The sequence below is a fragment of the Sciurus carolinensis genome, chromosome 10 (genome assembly GCF_902686445.1).
Source record: "Sciurus carolinensis chromosome 10, mSciCar1.2, whole genome shotgun sequence".
In the NCBI taxonomy this organism is placed as follows: domain Eukaryota; kingdom Metazoa; phylum Chordata; class Mammalia; order Rodentia; family Sciuridae; genus Sciurus; species Sciurus carolinensis.
In genome coordinates this window covers 105,912,583-105,931,411 of record NC_062222.1, presented here as the reverse complement: position 1 = coordinate 105,931,411, position 18,829 = coordinate 105,912,583, and the positions used below count along the sequence as shown (strand labels likewise).

General features: G+C 36.3%; 1 protein-coding gene across 1 annotated transcript in view; it reads left to right on the top strand.

Moving 5' to 3' along the window:
* Positions 1–15,267: 15,267 nt before the first annotated feature.
* Positions 15,268–18,829, top strand: part of Grxcr1 (glutaredoxin and cysteine rich domain containing 1) — a 114,795-nt gene continuing 111,233 nt past the window's right edge. Inside the window, exon 1 of the mRNA XM_047565651.1 lies at positions 15,268–15,651. Coding sequence (XP_047421607.1) covers positions 15,268–15,651 — 384 coding nt within the window. The remainder of the gene's footprint in view (positions 15,652–18,829) is intronic.

The window sequence follows — 18,829 nt, the reverse complement described above, 5'->3', positions numbered from 1 at the left end:
CAGAGGGTCTACATTTCTAGCATGCTCTCAAGCTCCATTATGCTGATAGTTTGAGCACCATACTATGACTGGAAAGATTTTATATTATACAACTTATTGCTTAGAAATCCCACATCTGACCAGTGAAAACTTTAATTGGAGTATCATATCAAGGTTGCCTCTCTAGAATCAAATAAGAATGAGGTCTCAGTTGGTGATGGGAAAATGAATGGATGGGTCTTGCTTACAGTTTCCCTAAGCAGTGAGAAAAAAAAAGAGAGACTGGGATCATTATAAATTTTTCTGCAATACAAATGTATCTTTTGGGCATCAAATTTAAACTTGCTTCCAACAATCATTTTATTTTTATTCAGCTCATATTTGCTCTGCTATACATACAGAACCAGCTGTGCTGCAGGTAACAGATGGCTGAGTTTGCAAATAATTACTGATGGAATATGCAATCTATTTGCTGTCAACATTATCACCTGATTGAAAATTAAAATTTTCTCTCACTTAGAAGCTTTTTGGATAATGGTGTTGCAAAACCAACTTCGTTGTATCCTATTTTTATCACCTGATGTGTGAGACACAGCATGTGAGAGCTGTTTGGAAACTCAAGCATGAAAGGACTGCAAATATCTTACTCACTTTATAATGAGTGAGTGCCACCTGAATAGCTTAGCAGAAAGTGCCTCTCTAGATTGTAGTTTGAGCTGTTACCAGTCATCTTTTAGATTGCAGAACATCACTTGATGATCTTTGCAGATTTCTAATAGGAATAGGAAATCCACAAAAGAATAAACTTATGGCAATAGTTCATTTTCAGAGGCCTCTAACTGAGACCCTTCTGAAGTGTGCCTACTGTGCAGGCTGGCTGGGCAGACTTTGATCTACTTTCAATGGATGCTTGTAACAAAAAGTTAGCTCAGTTCACAGCTAATGTCCTCGCAGCCTGCAGAATGTTATTAAGGCTTGATTGCAATCTCCTGACATGATAGAACTGAATTAAAGCACAGGAACTGCCTGCTTGGCAGCTCCACTGCTCCACCGGAGAGCTCAAAGAAGGCCTGAGCATTAGGGAAGAGAGAATGCTGACAGAAGCTGGGCAGGCAGACAGGCTGTTTAATTCAAAGGGGTGGATGTTAATTAATTTATTTTGGGTGAGGGAGATCTGATTTCTAGGCTAGACTACAAGCTGTTGCCAGTGTAGTAAGGGACAATGTCCTAACAGCTGCAGGAATATCATGCGTCGCTAGTCTGGGTGGCTGACCTCCTATCTTATCCATCTTCCTGCATCCAGACTGTGTTGTGTCGGGTGGATGCCAGCAGTTCATTTTTCTTAACTTTCAACATTACTCTTACTGTGTGTGCCTGTCTAGTTGCTTTTCTTTGCTCCCAGTTTCTCCCCAAACTCTCCTGGAACCTCAAAATTATCCATGGCAGGTGAAAAGATGGAAACTATGAATGAGTTGGAAGTTGTCACTCTGGCTAGAATGGCATAATTTTAAGCACATGAAATCTTCACTTCTTATACTTTTAAGATGGTTGAAATGGTATCCTGAAAAAAAGGCAAGACATTAAAATTCACCAAAGAAAATGTTAGGCATTCAGTGCCCTGATTTCCTGTCTGGTCTTCTGCTTTTTCACCGCCAATAATAATTTTCCCTCGGTGCCATTGTTTCACATAACAAAGGACATGTCTAATGATGTCGTCCCACTTGTAATTCTGTGGAGGCCTTTATTATAGTAATTATTTTTCAAGGTAAAAAATGGAATGAAGTATTATAAAATACAAGCAGAAATGAATGGAAAACTTTGGGAAATCTTTAAAATTATTTTGATAAAATGGAAGGAGAACTGGATTTCTGTACATATCTTGTTGAAGCAAGTCACTTAAAAATCTAAGGAATCCTGAACATGTTTATTAAAACTTGTTAATCTGTAGCATTCGAAGGGTGAATTTTAGTGTATGTAATTTTACCTCTATGAATTTGATTTGAAAAATCTAAGGAATAGCTATGCTTTACTTATTCAATATGAAAATAACGAGTACTTATCTGAAAATACTAAAAAATCACAAAAGTAAAAGCAACTGTCACATCTCAACCACGTATGTATTTTGTGTACAGTGGAGTGAGATAATTGTACTCTTGTTCATGAAGCTCTGTCATCTCTGGTCTATGCCCACAGCTTCCCTTCCCTTCTCCGTTCCCTCCCACTCTGATTTTGCTCCTCTATTTTACATGTACCTACTGCAAATTTGTCCTTTTATATTACAATTGTAAAATATTTGAAGTTGCCTTGTGAATGCATTTGCTTTTACTCCACATAAATGTTATCACTTGTACAGCCTATTCTATTTATAAAGCATTTTATCCAATTCTGATACTATGCATTAAAGATATAATTGGGTTATTTGTAAATTTATCTCTTTTATTTATGTCAATTTATTTATTCATTTATTGATTTCAGTTTCTACATAGCATTTGCCAGGACCAGTTTCTCCAATTCTCAATAGCTCCACACAATATTGAAATAAGTGTCCTCATAATCTTCCTTGAGGAATCTGAGACATCTTCTCTGAGTTATATACCCATGGGTGGTATTGTTGGGTCCTGGGATTCAGAATGTCTGCATACACCCACTGGTAATTTTAGGAGGCTCTCCACTTTACATACATCCTACAACATTTATGTATTAATTAATTTTCTCTCAGTATTAAAAAACAGAAATTCTGTTGTTATACAACTTACTTTCAGAACTGTTTAACTGTGAACTTTCTCCATGTCTTAAAATAGTATTCTAATGTTTATACTTAATACAACATTCATTATTTGACTGTCATTTTATTGATAGCCTTTTTGTAACATTCAGGTAGAACACCTTCTGAAGTAGGATGTAAATCAGTCTACAGTTAAGGTAGCATAATTATCAAATTAGTAAGTTAAGGCACCCACTGGTATCTGGGTGTGGCTAAGGATCTACTTCTCATCAATCTTGAGTATTCCTAGGTATAACTCTTTGGTTAGAGGAGATTATTATGAAAAATTGAACACATTAAAGCAAATGATTGAATAAAGAAAAAGATGAATTAAAAAGAAAAGGAAACTTGACTTCCAGAGCAATTCTTTTATTATCAACTCTAACAATCTTGTGGCTGTTCATACATTTAGTCAATGGAAATAAAAAACAACCATAAAAAAATCATGTTTCTTTGTAGGAGACCCAATATAAATACCTAGGCTCAAAGGACAGAAATATGTTAGGAGAAAATGTAATTAAAAGAAATAAAATTCTCCATTTTCAGTGTTACTTTTCATATGTTAAAACTTCTTACAGTTTCCTTTTACAGTTTAAGTACATTGAGCTAGTGTGTATATGATCTTTGACAGTGATTCAATATTTTTGGCTATCTGACGTACATATGATCATTCCTCTCTTCTCTCACTCCATCTTTGCTGTGACTCCTTGAGTGGCACTTACAGATCAGTGAGTTGCTAAAAATTAGCTTTGGAGAATTCACAAGATCTTGCACAAGATCTTTTGTGCAAGATGTCTGATCTGAAGATAAATGCTTGAAAAGCATTTGCTGAATAGATGAATGGGTTAAGATGTAAGGGAAAAAGTGAAAGAAAAAATGGGGACTGATTTTCTGACTTTTTGAAAGGTAATTAGCATCCATCACACAAAAATTAAATTGATACATAGACTTAGATTAAGAATTCTTTGAGCCCTTAACCTTTAGCTTAAAGATTTTCTATGTGTATAGAATACAAAATTATGCATGAAAAAGGATTATAGAAACCCAAGTGCAAGAGGAAGATAAAGTGTTGACTGGGATTATTTTCTGAAATGAAACTTCATTTGTCTTAAATGTGGGAAACTTCTGAAAAAGATGAAATAATTTTCCATGAAAGTACTCTTTCTTTAATTATTTATTTAAAAAAATTTTTACAGACTGCATTTTGGAAAGTACTCTTTTTTTTTTTTGATAATGGAATGATACTTGCAATGCACTGTAGCTTGCATCAGGATAAAATAATTTAAGTTATTCATGAAAGAAAACATATTCCTCAATAAAGCAGTTCAAAGCAGACTATAAACTCAGAAACATTTCTGTCTTTTCCTGTGTACTTATTTGGAACAAAGAATTATGTTTCTCAAAGAAACACTACTTTTGGAGTACTACCATTCTAAACACAAATGATGGTAGGTAGCTTGGGAAATTTTGAAGGTTAAAATTAAACATTCATGTTCAAATGTTTGTGTGTTGGAATTTGAACTGGATGGTAACTTGAAGAGGAAGAGGAGAGCAGGCCACTTTCTGCATGGGCGAGGACTGGTCTTGTTCATATTTGCATGTTCTAGATCAAGAGCAATACTAATTCCATGAAAAGTGCTTGAAAAATGTCTGCTAAATAAATGAATGGTTGGAGAAACTAAGCAATTGCATTTATAGGGGGAAAGTGAAAGAATAAAGGTGGGGATTGATTTTCTGACTTTCTGAAAGGTAATTGGCATTCAACTTCAATTCTAATGTTTCATTTATTTAAGACATAAAATAGTGGTATTAAATAATAGGAATAATTTCTTTGCATTATTCTTTACTTTCTTCAACCTGGAAAGTTAACATATTAATATTTACCTCCTATCTTTATTTTTCCTATACCTTTCTCCCTACCCCTTTTATAACATATAATTTATTTTATTTGCTATATAAATGACTGTATGCATTTTTGTAGCCTTAACATTTCAGAACTAAGACTTGGATAGCATAAATATAAATAGAGATAATGATAATGGTAACTATTTTTTTTAAATCAAATTGAATTCCCTATAAGCAAGCCTCAATAAATTCTTCATAAACATTTGTTAACCTGTATGAAGTCATTATTAACACTCACTTGGATTATTACTACTTTAAACAAAATAAAAGACAATTTTCCTCCAATATAAGTTACAGCCACTGTGCTCCCCCAGTTCCTCATTCTATCTGTTCATGTTTGTTAGTGCACGACTCAATCATTTAGTCCCTGTTTTCCCATCTGTAAAATGGGTACTTCATAATCCCCTGTTCTCAGGAATGTTATAAGATAAAGCAACAGGAAGTCTGTTGCACCCATTCATTCCTTCCCATCCTCATCCCTGCCAGACAAGTTCCTCCCACAACAACTCATTTGCATTTGTGCTATGAGATGCAATTAGTATTGTCTTAGTGGTTTCAGAGATGCTCCATTCTGAAATAACAAAAAGACCTGTGCCTGTTCCCATAGAGGAGTGACAGGACCTGATTCAGTTGCTACACAGAGTGACAACCAAATGGAGCTGGGACCCTGTGAGGAGGATGGAGTGGTTGGCAAGGAAGAGGGTGGGGGAGAGTGAAGAGGAAAGAAGACAATCCTGGATGTGTCTCTGAGACTGGCTTCATTAGATAGAAAGGTGACCCCACGAGACAGCAAGAAATAAATGGCTAGTGCTCTGGATCCCACTGTGTTCCTGATAGATTGATAGCAGGAGTACCTCCTTTCTGGTAATGAAGTTCTTTCTTGCCTGCTCCTCTGGATGTGGCACAGGATTAAAGTTTACATGTGTATGAATATTGTAGCATATGCCCATATTTCATTGAATCTATGATTCTATCCACTGAAAGATGCATTTTATTTTATAAATCACTAAAAAAGTTAAAAAAAAAAAAAAGGCCCTGCTAATTTAACCATGACATTGCATTATATTATCACTTGAAATTTTCATCTTAGATATCTGAAAAAACTGGATGTATTTATACATAGACTTCTCTCATATATCACTCTTGAGCGTAAGTATAGTCTAATAAATGTTAAATAAATTGGTATGATGTTCCTGTGCTCAGACGCAGTCTTCTGAACTGCCTTTCAGCTCAATTTAATTGCTGTGTGTGCTTTCTTACTCAATACATTTGGTCTTTCCTGTAATCAAGAACATGAATGATACATCATTCCTAAAAATTGTGCTTTGCTACTGTCTCTACTGTCAAGTCAGTGAAACACAGATTGTGAGTTTTTTTTTTTTTTTATGTGTGTGTGTGTGTGTGTCTGTGCAAGGGATTGAACTCAGCAGTGCTTAACCTCTGAGCCACATCCCTAGCCATTTAAAAAAATATTTTATTTAGAGATATGATCTTGTTGAGTTGCTTAGCGCCTCACTAAGTTGCTGAGGCTGACTTTGAACTTGTGATCCTTCTGCCTCAGTCTCCCAAGCCACTGTGATTATTGGTGTGCACCACCTAGCCCAGTCAGACTGTGAGTTTTGAAGCACATATGCAGGCAATGAAAACTACGTCTTGATTATCATGTGTTGATTCTAAGGTGAGATGCACAGCAATTTCAGAGATGTTAAATATGAAAAAATAATGTGTGCCTTAGAAGTGATGAAATATGACAATAAATACTCAGCAGTTCTGAGATTCTAAGGCTTCTAAGGCAGCATTCTGGGTTGAGCCTTTCCTTTTGATGTTCTGCGGAACATGTTCCAGGCTTTAATGATCTGGGGAAACAAAGGATTTCTAAATTAAAATTACTCTGAACCTTCAACTGATGGATAGCAGGATCTCAGATTCCCCATCTCCAAAACTTCCCTAATTATTTCAAGAAAGAGGGATGTAGAGAACCTCATGTGTTAAACCACATGACAATCCATGAGCTGGTCCCATGTGGCATGATAATCCCCCTTTACTTGTGCTTATTAATATCCACCCGAAACTGCCTAGACATGCATGAATGTCAGCTGCTGCCTCCCCCTTGTGAAACCATGATGTCCCTGCCAAGGATTCTGTTATCTAACGTTCCCAGGGACTGCTAATCCCCAGGGTGCCAGAGGTGCAGGAGTTTGCAGGCACAAGTTGAGACAATGATTTTCTTTTCAACTACTTGTCTCATTTTATCCTCTGGGTTCCAAAGCAGTAAGGCTTATCCTTAGAATCCATGGAATTTTCCAAGAGACTCCCACCTTCTGGCTGACACCCCTGCAAAACATAGGGCTTCAAACAATCCCAGGGCTGCAAGAGAGAGAGAGAGATGCTCAGATATCACCTCCACTATTCCCTTGTGTCCCTCAGCTAAAATCTCTTGAATTTCCTGACCTTGACAAAATATAGTGACTAGTGCTTTCTGCTTCTGCCCTCCCCTCCCTGAAACTTCTTTAAAGCTACAGTACAGGAGTGATCCTTGTATATAGTAATTTATTCAAAACAAAGAGGCAGAGGAGGCATAATGATCCCTACTCTATCATGCTAGTTTTAGTCCAGCAAGAATGATCTTTTGTTTAACTTGCACATATATCCACTTCTTCATAATAGATTTGAGATTATAAATGCTTCAAGAGCAAGCATTGTCTCAAATATTCTGTCTGAATATTTCCTAGTGGTGGGGAGTCAATGGAAATGATCAATGAATTTTTCTTAAGTTTCTAATATGACTGGTATATTCATAGTTGGAAAAGGTTCAATTTACAAACAGAGATCAAGACCAAATCTAATGAATTATATTAGAGTTCCAAGTTTACATATGCAAAAGCCTTGGAAATGGCATTAACTCATTTTGCAAGAGATGCTGCAGGGCACAAAAATATCTATTAGTGTTCTGCGAATTCTCTTCTTCAATGTGTAAGTGGTATTTTGGGAAAGTTGACTAAACTCCATGGTTTCTGGAGTGATGTGCTTTTCCCAGCCAGAAAGCTCATTATTTATATTTCATCATGCTTTCTCTTCCAGGGAACTTTCCTCTCACTGGTCTCTGCTGGGTACTTGTAGAGGCCTCTTCTCTGTTCTCTTAAAAAACTTTCTAGTTTATTTGTGGATGCAAAACTACAGTTCCACTGGAAAAGGAAAAACATCTCCAGCTCTCTAAATGAACACAGGTTTTTGTGGCTTACTGGTTCCGTTTTCCTTTTCTTTACCAGTTTTAACCTTCATCTCAGACTGCAGAATCGACAGTCCCCTGTTACCTTGGCAACGATGATAGGATAATAGAATTAGAATGTCCCAGGGCACCATTCTCACATCATGCTCTTTGGAGAAAAGAAAACAACACAATTGTGAAATATATTTTTTAATACTTTAAAGGTACAGTACTACTCATTTAAAATTTATTGCATTTACTGGTAAAACATAACATATGTTAAAATGTCAGTAATCTTAAAAAATTCAGCCAAAACAATAAGACAAGAAGCCTCTATGAGGTTAGGGATATTCAACTATGTATTTTTCAGTGAGCTTTACAAGTTTCTCTTGGCATTTCATTTTCATCAATTTAAAACTAATGACTGAGAAAAATTTATTTGCAGGGTACTCTGAAAGTATTTCCATTTGATCTTGAAGACTTGACTATTCCTAAGGATGTTCACACGTTCCACAAGTGTTCTAGCTATAGAGAAAGAAGCCCACAGCTGTGAGTCTTGGGACTTGTACTCCCAAACCACCACATTCAGCACTGACATTCTTCTGAAATCTGCCCTGTTTTGGAAAACTACTTTTATTTTCTGTGTTGACTTCACATTATTAAAATAAATACCTGAGATAAAGAGAAAAGACTTATTTTGGATCAGATTTTTGAAGGTGTCAGTCCATGATCATTTGGCGCTATTGTTTTGGGGCCTGTGGCTGGTCAGCACATCATGGTGGAAGTGCACAGTGGAGGGAAGAAGTGAAAGAGAGTAAGGAAGAGACAGGGTCCCCTTATCTCCTTCAAGGGCACACCCTTGATGACAAGTTCTCTCATTATGACCCAGCTCTTAAAGTTTCTACCATCTTCCAATAGCACCGCTCTGTAACATCCGGACAAAGCCTGTAACATGTGGACCTTTGAGATTCAAATTACAGCATCTCCTAGGCTGACATTTCTTGTTTTCCTTTATCTTCCTTCTTTCCTTATTCTTTTTTTTTTGCAGTCCTGGAAACTGGACTCTGGGTACTATACACGCTAACCAAGTATTCTACCACTGAGCTATATCCCCAGTCCTTACACTTACATTTCTACTAGTGCTGTGAACATACTTCTTTGTTCTATTGTTTCTACACTGCTTCAGGCAAAATTTCTGGGAGCCACTCTGGTTATTAAGACATGTAGTAGGACACCTTGAGTATCTCTGGGTCTGTCTTAGTTGATTTTTGAATGCCTTGTTCATTCATCCTGTCCAACCTTTACCCCACCCCATGGCAGTTGGATTTCCTTTTGGTATGACCCAGCTACACTTTAGAGCAACAAACATCCCATATGTCGGAAATAAATATGCATAGTTCATTCACTGATTCTCTCTTTATGAGAAATTAGGAGATATAAAATTCATATACTAATATTTTATAGTAATAATACAGTTGTTTAAAAATCTCTTACCATAGATGTATTAATAAATATTCTCCACAGTGATGATCTGACTGAAGAAGAACCTAAAAGTGATTTTCCCCCTTTCCAGCTTAAAGAATCTTAGCCACACAATACATGAGAAACTCCCTGTTTAACATGAAATACCAAAATAGATTTTTATGTTAGAAAATTATGCTTGGAGTGGGGCATGGTGGTGCACGCCTGTAATCCCAGTGGCTTAGGAGACTGAGGCAGGAGGATCACTAGTTCAAGGCCAGCCTCAGCAACTTAGTGAGGTCCTTTCTGTTTAAAAAAAAAAAAAAAAAAAAGGGCTGGGATGTGACTCAGTAAAACACACCCTAGGGTTCAATCCCTGGTCCCCCCCAAAAAAAAGAAAATGAGAAAAGAAAATTATGCTTGGACTTGTAACTATGTGGTGGTGCCACAAGGACTAGAGGTTTGAACTACCTAGCTTTCTACGTTGAAGGATGCCAAGTAAGGTGTTCAACAAATACATAGTTAACTTGGTTCTTACTCTTTGATTTCTTCTAGGACTCGGATTCTGTAGGCAGTGTACACTATTTACATTCCAGCATTTGACAGTTTCTGTTGTAGTGTAGGTGGTATCTCTAATGAGATGAGAGAATTTTATGACTAACATCTCTCTGCTTTCCCAGGAAGTAAACATTATTCACCATCTAGTATATGGACAGAGCAGGGAGCAGGACAGAAGGAGATGGATGTAATGATTTCTCCCCCTCCTCAGTGTGAAGTCAGTTTGGTTCTGATATTGAAGTCTAACTCAGCTCATTCTAATTCCGCAAACATGCCTCTGATTTCAGTTTATATGCAAAATACCCAACAAGCATGGGATTCAAAGATAAAAATTGATCTGTGAAAGGCTATTTTGGGAAGTTGTTGCTCAGGGGGACTCTTTATTGATCCTCCTTCATCTTTGACTGTGTCAATTTTTAGAGAATTAACATAATTATTTAAAAGAAATGCTGGGTGCACACTGAGCATACAGATGAGCAGCCCCAGGAGTCTGAGCCCACATCTCTCAGGATCCATAGTGAGTGCCTAAGCGGGTCCTGAAACCCGGGCATGTCACATGTAAACACCAAGAAGTACGGAGTCCTGGAGGCTGCTGTAATTGGGAGTTCTCCAGGCTCTAAGAGATGACAGATCGGTTCAAGCTTGAAGTCCTAGAATCAGACCAGAAACATGACAGGAATACCTCGATTTCCTTCAGTGATAGTCAGACTTCCTTGGCTCCATTTTTCTCACTGTCCTCCAGACAGGATTGGTGTTTAGCTAGTTTAGGCACCTGATAAGAATTGTAACTCTTCTGTTGAGCACCATACACACTACTTCATATACACCTTCTATTCAGTCCTTCCAAATGCTCTGTGATGTGGCAACTACCATACGACAGATGGGGAAACCCAGGCTCGGAAGAGTTAAGCAATTTTCCAAGATTACTTAGAGAACAGCAGATGCAAGATTCAGACCAAGTATCCTGTGTGCACAGCCTCCATTCTTAACCACCAATCCAAAACTAAGAGATCATTATTTCTTTTTATGTAAGAACAAAGTACTTTTTCCAAGCAAGATGTTTCTTGAATAAACTCAGCTTCTTTTCTGATTAGAAGTTCTCTGCATTTTAACCCTCGAACTGTGAATTCGGATGTATGGACTTGTGTTGGTTAAGAAAGAACCAACATTCAAAAAGCAGAAAAGTCTCAGGGATAGCTTTTTTCCCCCCTAATTGCATTGATGGTTTGTAAATCCATGTTCCTCCTTTAATCACCAATGCCATTAGAAAATGAAAATTGATAGTCTCCCTCTATCCAAACAGAAGTTCTGAGAACAGCTACCGAGGGGTGAGTCAGGATTTCTGCTCTTCAGTGACAAGTGTTGCTGGAGGAGATAATTACTTTGCCTACTGGCAGAACTTCTGCTTCACATCAGCGATTGATTTCTAGTGTTTTCAAGAGCAAAAAAAAGAAAAAAAATAGTCAATGTCATGGCTAAAAGGTAGCAGAAAAAGGTATGCTGCATACATTGACTAGGGATTTTAAAATTATGCTGGAAAACCAGGAACATGGTTAAAATTATTTCTTACCATGGTGATCTTACAGAGGTGATCACAGAGAGTATGATTCTGAGGGCAATATTTTGGAGACAGAAAAAATACAAAAAAATTTTTGATTCTATACCTTCTCTATAATAAGAAAATAGAAATTCTAATGAAAAAAAAAAAAAACTGACACAAACAAGAAATACCCAAGCCTAAGTTATAATTGCTATAGGTTTCTGTTTCTACTGGTAATTGAAGCAGGGGTATTTTTAAATCTTTGAATGTATGATTAATAGCATTTTTCAAAGTTGTCCTAGTCTGATTATTACACATTTTGCCCTCTATAGAGCTTCTGGGGTTTATAATTTATTATTTTAAACAAATAGATGCCCATTGATGTCAAACCTAGTAATTCTTAACAGATTTCTGTGTTGGTAATTATGACTTACAGGTTTTTTGTTTCATATTTCAAGGAATGACATCAACTAAAGGTGAAGTTGGAAAGGAAAAGTCTTGCTGGTTTTGTCTTCTTTGGAGAAGAACTTTATAAAATGGAAGCCATATTTGTCTTCAGCTGCTCTGCTGCTTTTTAATTCTTTGAGCAAATTTATTGACTTTCTGCCTTAGGACCTTTGTATATGCTACTGCAGATAAGAAATTATCCCAAAGCACTCCTGTCCACCTCTGAAATTTGACATGTTCAGCATCTTCTAATTTTGGTAGACACCAGTATACCAATCTCCTCTTCGGAGAAGCATACTGTGTCTATTTGATCTAAAGTAGATTCCTTTCTTTAATAATTTCTCATTGAAATCCACACTTGTTTTTTGAAATTCTTGTAACAATTTTTATTACATGTTTATTTCTGTACTGTGTGTTCTTTATCTACCTGTGAAAAAGCGACAAAACCAGTAGTGAAAAGTTACTATCTTGACACTCAGTGACCGGGAACTAATTTTAAATAACGAGAATGGAGAATGTTGAGAATAATCCTGATGTCACCTATTGGAGGTGATGAGAAATTCATTTATTTCAAAGAATTGACAATGATCTACAGAAGTCTCTATGCATTGGAAATGCACTGTGTTAACTAAAACTATTTTGTTTAAGCATCACATCACCAATGGAAAGTGATTTCATGTATCATTATATTTACTGTATTTCATGTATCATTATATTTACTATACTGTCTTGCTATGTTTTATCCTTGAGTGGTGATCAGTAGATACTTGGGGAATACTCATTGCTTGAATGAATGAAGAATTACAAAAATTTTCCACAAAGGAGAACAACTTAATTTTATTTTAGCTTAAGATTAGTGTGTAAATTATAATCATTAAGGGCATGTTATGTATCAGGGCATGTAGTTCCTCACATTAGCTAATGTTTCCTTGTACTTGTGGCAGGATACTTTTCAGTCTACTGTACTTTCAGTTCATTCTTAGAAGAGAGAAAACTAGTATTATCATTTAAAATATGTAATCATACATGTATATATCCTTTTCACATATTTTTTTAAAAATCCCAAATTTCTAGTGATTCTAATAAATTGTTTCTATCCTACAAATATGTATTTAGAATAGGATCTTGTATAGTTGTTGGTTCTAATCAGGCTAAAAATAGTTATTTTCACTTGGAGTACACATAGTACATTTACACAATATCACAGGCACAATGAGTGACTATAATTAAGTGATGATATATTCCAGATATTTTGCAAGCAACTTTCTGAAGTAAATGCTGTTATCTTCCATTATACTTGTGAAAATTTCCATGAAGGCATTTGAACCTAGGTTCCTTTGAGTCCAAAATATTACTCATGATATTGCATACCGTCTCCAATTCAAAGCACTAGGAATAAAAAGCTCTGCAGATTAAAAGGAGAGCTTGGGACAAAAAATTAATTGACTCACCCAGAATTTTGATTTTTGTTCTTGATTGGGTTAATGTGCATACCTTCCCCAATTGCTACTGTGTATTCTGAAAGATTTGGACATGTGGACACAAAATTGCATAATTTTTTTCTTGTACCACAATGAGTACATACAAGAGAATTAGTACTTGTTGTGATATGTATGTAAGAGGTGTATGTAAGAGAACTATTACTTATTGTGACAAGGAAAAAAAAATGCAATTTTATGTCCGAATGTTCAGATCTTTCAGAGTACATAGTAGTGGGTGGGGAAAGCATGCATATTAGCCTATTTAAGTTAAATTCATGCTTTCAGAAATAGTGATGTAGGAAATGACTCAATATCTAATATTGAATGATAAAGCAAGATATTAAATAAATGCAGGCATACATATGAGAGCATTTTCATCAGATTCAATTGTGATCACTGCTTTAACATACACACCCTAAGTTTCAGTCTCCATTGCTTAACAAAATAAAAGTTGATTTTTTTTTTCTTTTTGGCTCAAGACAAAATCAAATGCAGAGCGGTAGTGTTTATGAATTTCTCTGTGACTCTGAAAAGCTCAGTGTGTGGTTTGAAGAGTTCTCTGAGGTCACAGGACTAAAATATGGGAAAGGTAGAGAAACAGAACCAACAGGACTCCCACTCTCTTTAACTGCTTTGGTCCATAAGTGAGTCATCACTTTTGCTCATGTCTCATAGACACAAGCCAGGCACTGGTTTCCTCTCTGTAAATGCAAGAGGTTGAGCAATGTAGTTTTGTAAGCATCGAGCATCTCTGTCACTCACACTGCAAGAAAATACACAAAATTATCACTATCTCTAGTGAGGTTTTCATGATTTTCAATCTCAACTTTGTGCAACTGAGCATTTTCTAAGAATACTAAATTCACAATTAGATAAAAACTACAAATATTAAAACTTGAGGTGCTATGGGCAGAATGGCCGCTGATCCTTCCAGAGGAGGTGCAGACAGCTTGGGGCCCTCACAGTGGAACACATTGAAATGTGTTTTATAACTTAAGAGCTTCAACAAAGTGATAAGAAAATACACTGAGCCTGACCTGGAGACCCCTTCTCTATGCATGGGTGGTTTGGATGTAGTAGCTATCATTGCTGATCACTTGGATTGCTTTGGCTGATCTGGCTGGCTTGGGGGATTTTCCATTCTTCCCTCACTGTGCCATTTTTCCTTTCCAAAATCTTCCCTCTAGCAGAGAATAATGCTTTCTGCTAGCAGAAGTAGAAGTATGACTAACCAACATTTCTCTTTTCTTACAATGTGCTATAAAGATTTCTGGAGCAAAACTACTTGAACATGGATATATAGGTTGAAAATTCATCTTATACAGTGTGGATGAAGTCATTGATTATTCAGTAAGAATATTGCTAGCTCTATACAGTCATGGAGCAGGTTTACTGCCTTTCTCTAAGATCACCTGGTGAAAGTGAAAAAAGAAATTAGCACTGTGAGAAGACGATGACATCTCCTATCCCACACCTTGGATTCCACTTTTTATCTCTGACTTTTACTCTCTGGACAATAAACTCTAGAGTCATTTGTGCTGCTAAGATTTTTTTCAACACTTACTATGGGCTTCAAAGTTTGTCCTTCATTTCCTTGCCCTAAACTTACTTTCTGTTTTATTGCGTGCCACTTTCTTGCACTTGTCCTGTTAAGGAGTCCACCATGGTCATTCAATATTTAAAGGCCAGGATCATTTTGCAGGTTTTAGTTTAAAGGTAACCATAGCACACACACACACATTCATTATTAATAGCAGAGATGCCCTGTATGTTCTTGGGACTCTTCTTTCCTTTCAGTGTTAGTTTTACAGGAGTGCTGCTGTCACTAGATTTCAGATCTGACATTGCTCTGGAAAATGGATGAACTAGCACATTAACAATGGGTCCAGAATGATGTAAACTGTTCATGTGGGTGGAGGTGACCATGCTAAAAAGGGAGATGAAGCCGGACAGTGACAGGCCACGGAAAGTCCGGTTTCGGATCGCATCATCTCACAGTGGACGAGTTCTGAAGGAGGTTTATGAAGATGGGCAGCCATCCGGCTCTCTGGATTCTGAATGTGCCAGTATTTGTGGGATAGATGGACTAAGTGATTCTGATGGACAGCAAAATGGCCATGTAGGATCAGAAGGCGACGAGCAAGAGAATGATCAGGATAACTTGCTGGTGCTGGCAAGGGCTGCCAGCGAGAAGGGTTTTGGTACAAGAAGAGTCAACATTTTAAGCAAAAATGGCACAGTGAGAGGCGTCAAATACAAAGTGAGTGCTGGCCAAGCCCTATTTAACAATTTGACCAAAGTATTACAGGTAAGTCATTACACTTTCCTCCTCCTGAGCTTTGTTCCTCACTGGCCATCTAAATACCTCTCAACTCTGCAGTTTAAAGCAAGCCTCTCTTATTCATGATTCCTCCATACTTTATGAGACACTTCCCCTCTAAGACATTGTCTCAACAGCCACTGATGGAAAAACAGGGTCATTATTCTTGGCAAACCAGACGGACTTCTCAAAGCCATGTTTCTAACGTGTATACGAGTTTTTCTTCCAGTGTAAGGACTAAAACCAAATCTCTGCTTCTCAGGCAAGAAAGGAGTAAAACTCTAGAGTTCAAAACACTTCAGCAAAACTGAGAAATTAATTTCTTCCTGGTTTATCATTCTTAAATCACCAGTGTAACATTTGCCATCACCTGTGTAGAAAATGTTGAGTGCTTGCATTCAGTGGGATTGAATTTGATGGGAATGTCACGAAGATGCAAAGGTGCCGTGACTTCTTCCCATTCCTGAGGAAGTGGCAGGTTTTATCTGAGGTGCATGTCTTCATTATTTGTCTATAATAACTCTGGTGCAGCATTTGAAAATTCTATTCTCTATGAGTGTACAGACTAAGATCCTGACTTTATAGTCAAAACATGGTCCTTAAAATTAGGCCCATTCCTCCCACTAATATAGGGATGCATCATTCAGATTCTAAAGCCATTGACAATGATCTAATGATAAGTGTTAAAATGTCTGGGAGTATTGGCAAAATGAGTTTTTTCCTTAAAAAGACATAATTATTTCAGGAATGGAATTTATAATTACTAACAGTAAGGTAGCAAACCAATAATTTCATTGCAATTCTGTATTATGATTCTCAGTATTTAAATGAAATGATCTCTTGTGATAAATTATTCAATGCCTCTATATTACATAGAGATGCAGGAGTGTTTGGGGGAAAGAATTTCAATAAAAACTACTCATATATTTTATTTCAAAGGAAGTATTTGAAAAGATCAAATCATGAGAATTTAAAAGCAAATTTAAGTTTTAATGAAAATAAAAAAGCAGTTAAGACCACAGGTTCTTTTTATATATAAAACTTACCCATGAAGAATTTATAGATTAGGGGTAGGTATGGGGACAAAAACCAGAAACTAATGACTGTTTTAATAGGTTGGGAACAATCTTGTAGAGAATTCTAGAAATGTGATTGTTAAGATAATTTTAGTGAAATGAGTTTCACCTAATGTAAAAATTATTACTGTTAATGTGTAGACAAGGAATTTTTGTACAATTGAGTTTTAAAATGTTTGCACTCATTGTAATTCATTTAGTTCATTATTATTTGAGTAGCTTTCTGATTTGGAGGGTTGTTTATAAAACTGCTCTAAGTATATTTAACTCCCCCCCAAATTATGATTCATGAGTAAATATCTTAAATCTTAAAAACCTACAGGAGGAAAAAAAATATTCTCCTACCTATTCCTTTATCCTTATAGTGCTATAAATTCACGAATAAGAAGTGCAGGAAATTACAAAGTCAAAATTCTAATACATATTTCTATTCATAATTCTGTCACTGTTTTATGAGAACAAGTCCAACAAATCTTTTTCTAATAATTTAACATAATTCCATTTACCCATGGCTTTAAAGTGTAGTAATGGTTATTGGTAGAGGTCTCTCAAAGTCTTTGATATTTGATCAGCTTTTTTTCTTGCATGCGATTCTTCTTAATAATGTGGGTAAATCAACGAGCATGTCATAGGTAATCACAGATTTTGGTCATTGTCTTTAGTTTCATCACCACCACCACCACCATCATCAACACCATGATCAAGTGAATGTTCTCTGATCTCTCTAGAACAATAAATAAGTTAAAGGAGCTCCTGCAATTGGATCAAGGCTGCTAATGACACTATTCAAAGGGCTCCATTCAGACTCCATTCAGATAATTGTCTGTATGAACAGGACCTTTTGAATTGTACAGAGCAATATATAATTGTGTAGAGAACTGATTTGAATGTTTGCCATTTGCTAAGGGATGGGCATGTTATAAGAGGCTAACCCTTGTCCTAGGCAATTGTCTTAGGATGACTGAGCAGTTTTCCACAGACATCTTAACAATGCAGAAGTAAAAGCCGAAGCTACTGTTGGATTATTCTAATACTACCATTTATGACTCTTTCTTTGGATCTTTCTGTATTTTCCATATACCTTGCAAAGTGAGCAGCAAACTTGACCTCATGTAACTTAAGAATTTCCCTCCAGGTTGAAAAAGTGAGCAGTTGGTATCTTTGATATCTGATTAGGATTTCAATGCATGACTAATCTTATTGAAAAGGAACAGTGATTGAAAAACAAGTCAGACTTTTCTTCAGTTTTAAGTTATAATGTCTTAAAGCACTCAATTTGAAACTTGAGAGGAAGCACTAAATATAAATAAAATCTTTCAAAGGCCCTGAAAGTCACTTTTCTTCCTCTATGTTAGTGTCCCACTCTGCAATTCCTATATCATAAAATACTGGCATATGCCTTGCAAGAAAAAAAAATCAACTGTGCAGACAATCATCAAAATGATTTGTTTTAAAGCATTTTTACTTGTCAGCTGTACTTATTTAGAAAGTTGTCTATAAAAAAGATATCAGAACCGATTTCAGTTGATTTACCCTATAGAATCTTGAGTAAGTGAGGATGCACAATATTAGTTGTGGCTGTTAAGGATAGCATGGGACCAGGGGGCAAACAGAATGGTCACTTAGTTGCTCAAGGGAAATGCATGGAGGGCAGTTTGTTGGTGAGTTACTCAGGGATTCCAGCTTGTCTCAATTATGACTTTTCAGATGTGGTCAGATTTTTCTTTTCTCCTAGAGATCGCATGAATGCAAAGCCCAGGAAAGGCTAATTTGGAAATCTGAACACCTAAAATCTCTTTGTGATCTGGAAATGTGAATGTATTAGAAGGTCTTTAGGTTATTCTTACATATACTAAAGTTGAAAATTATTGATCTAGAGCATAAAAGGAAAATCCACTCAGTTTCCTAGAGTAAAAAAGAATTCCTGAATGTTTCTTATGTCTTTACTATTTAATAAGGAAAATGAAGAAGATATGTATTGATCTATGATTTGTTCTTTGGATCAGGTTAGATTACTAAAGGACCTTTTCTGAACAAAGATGAATGTGAATTATCCTGACAGTCATGTTTCCTATTAATATCCTGTTTTA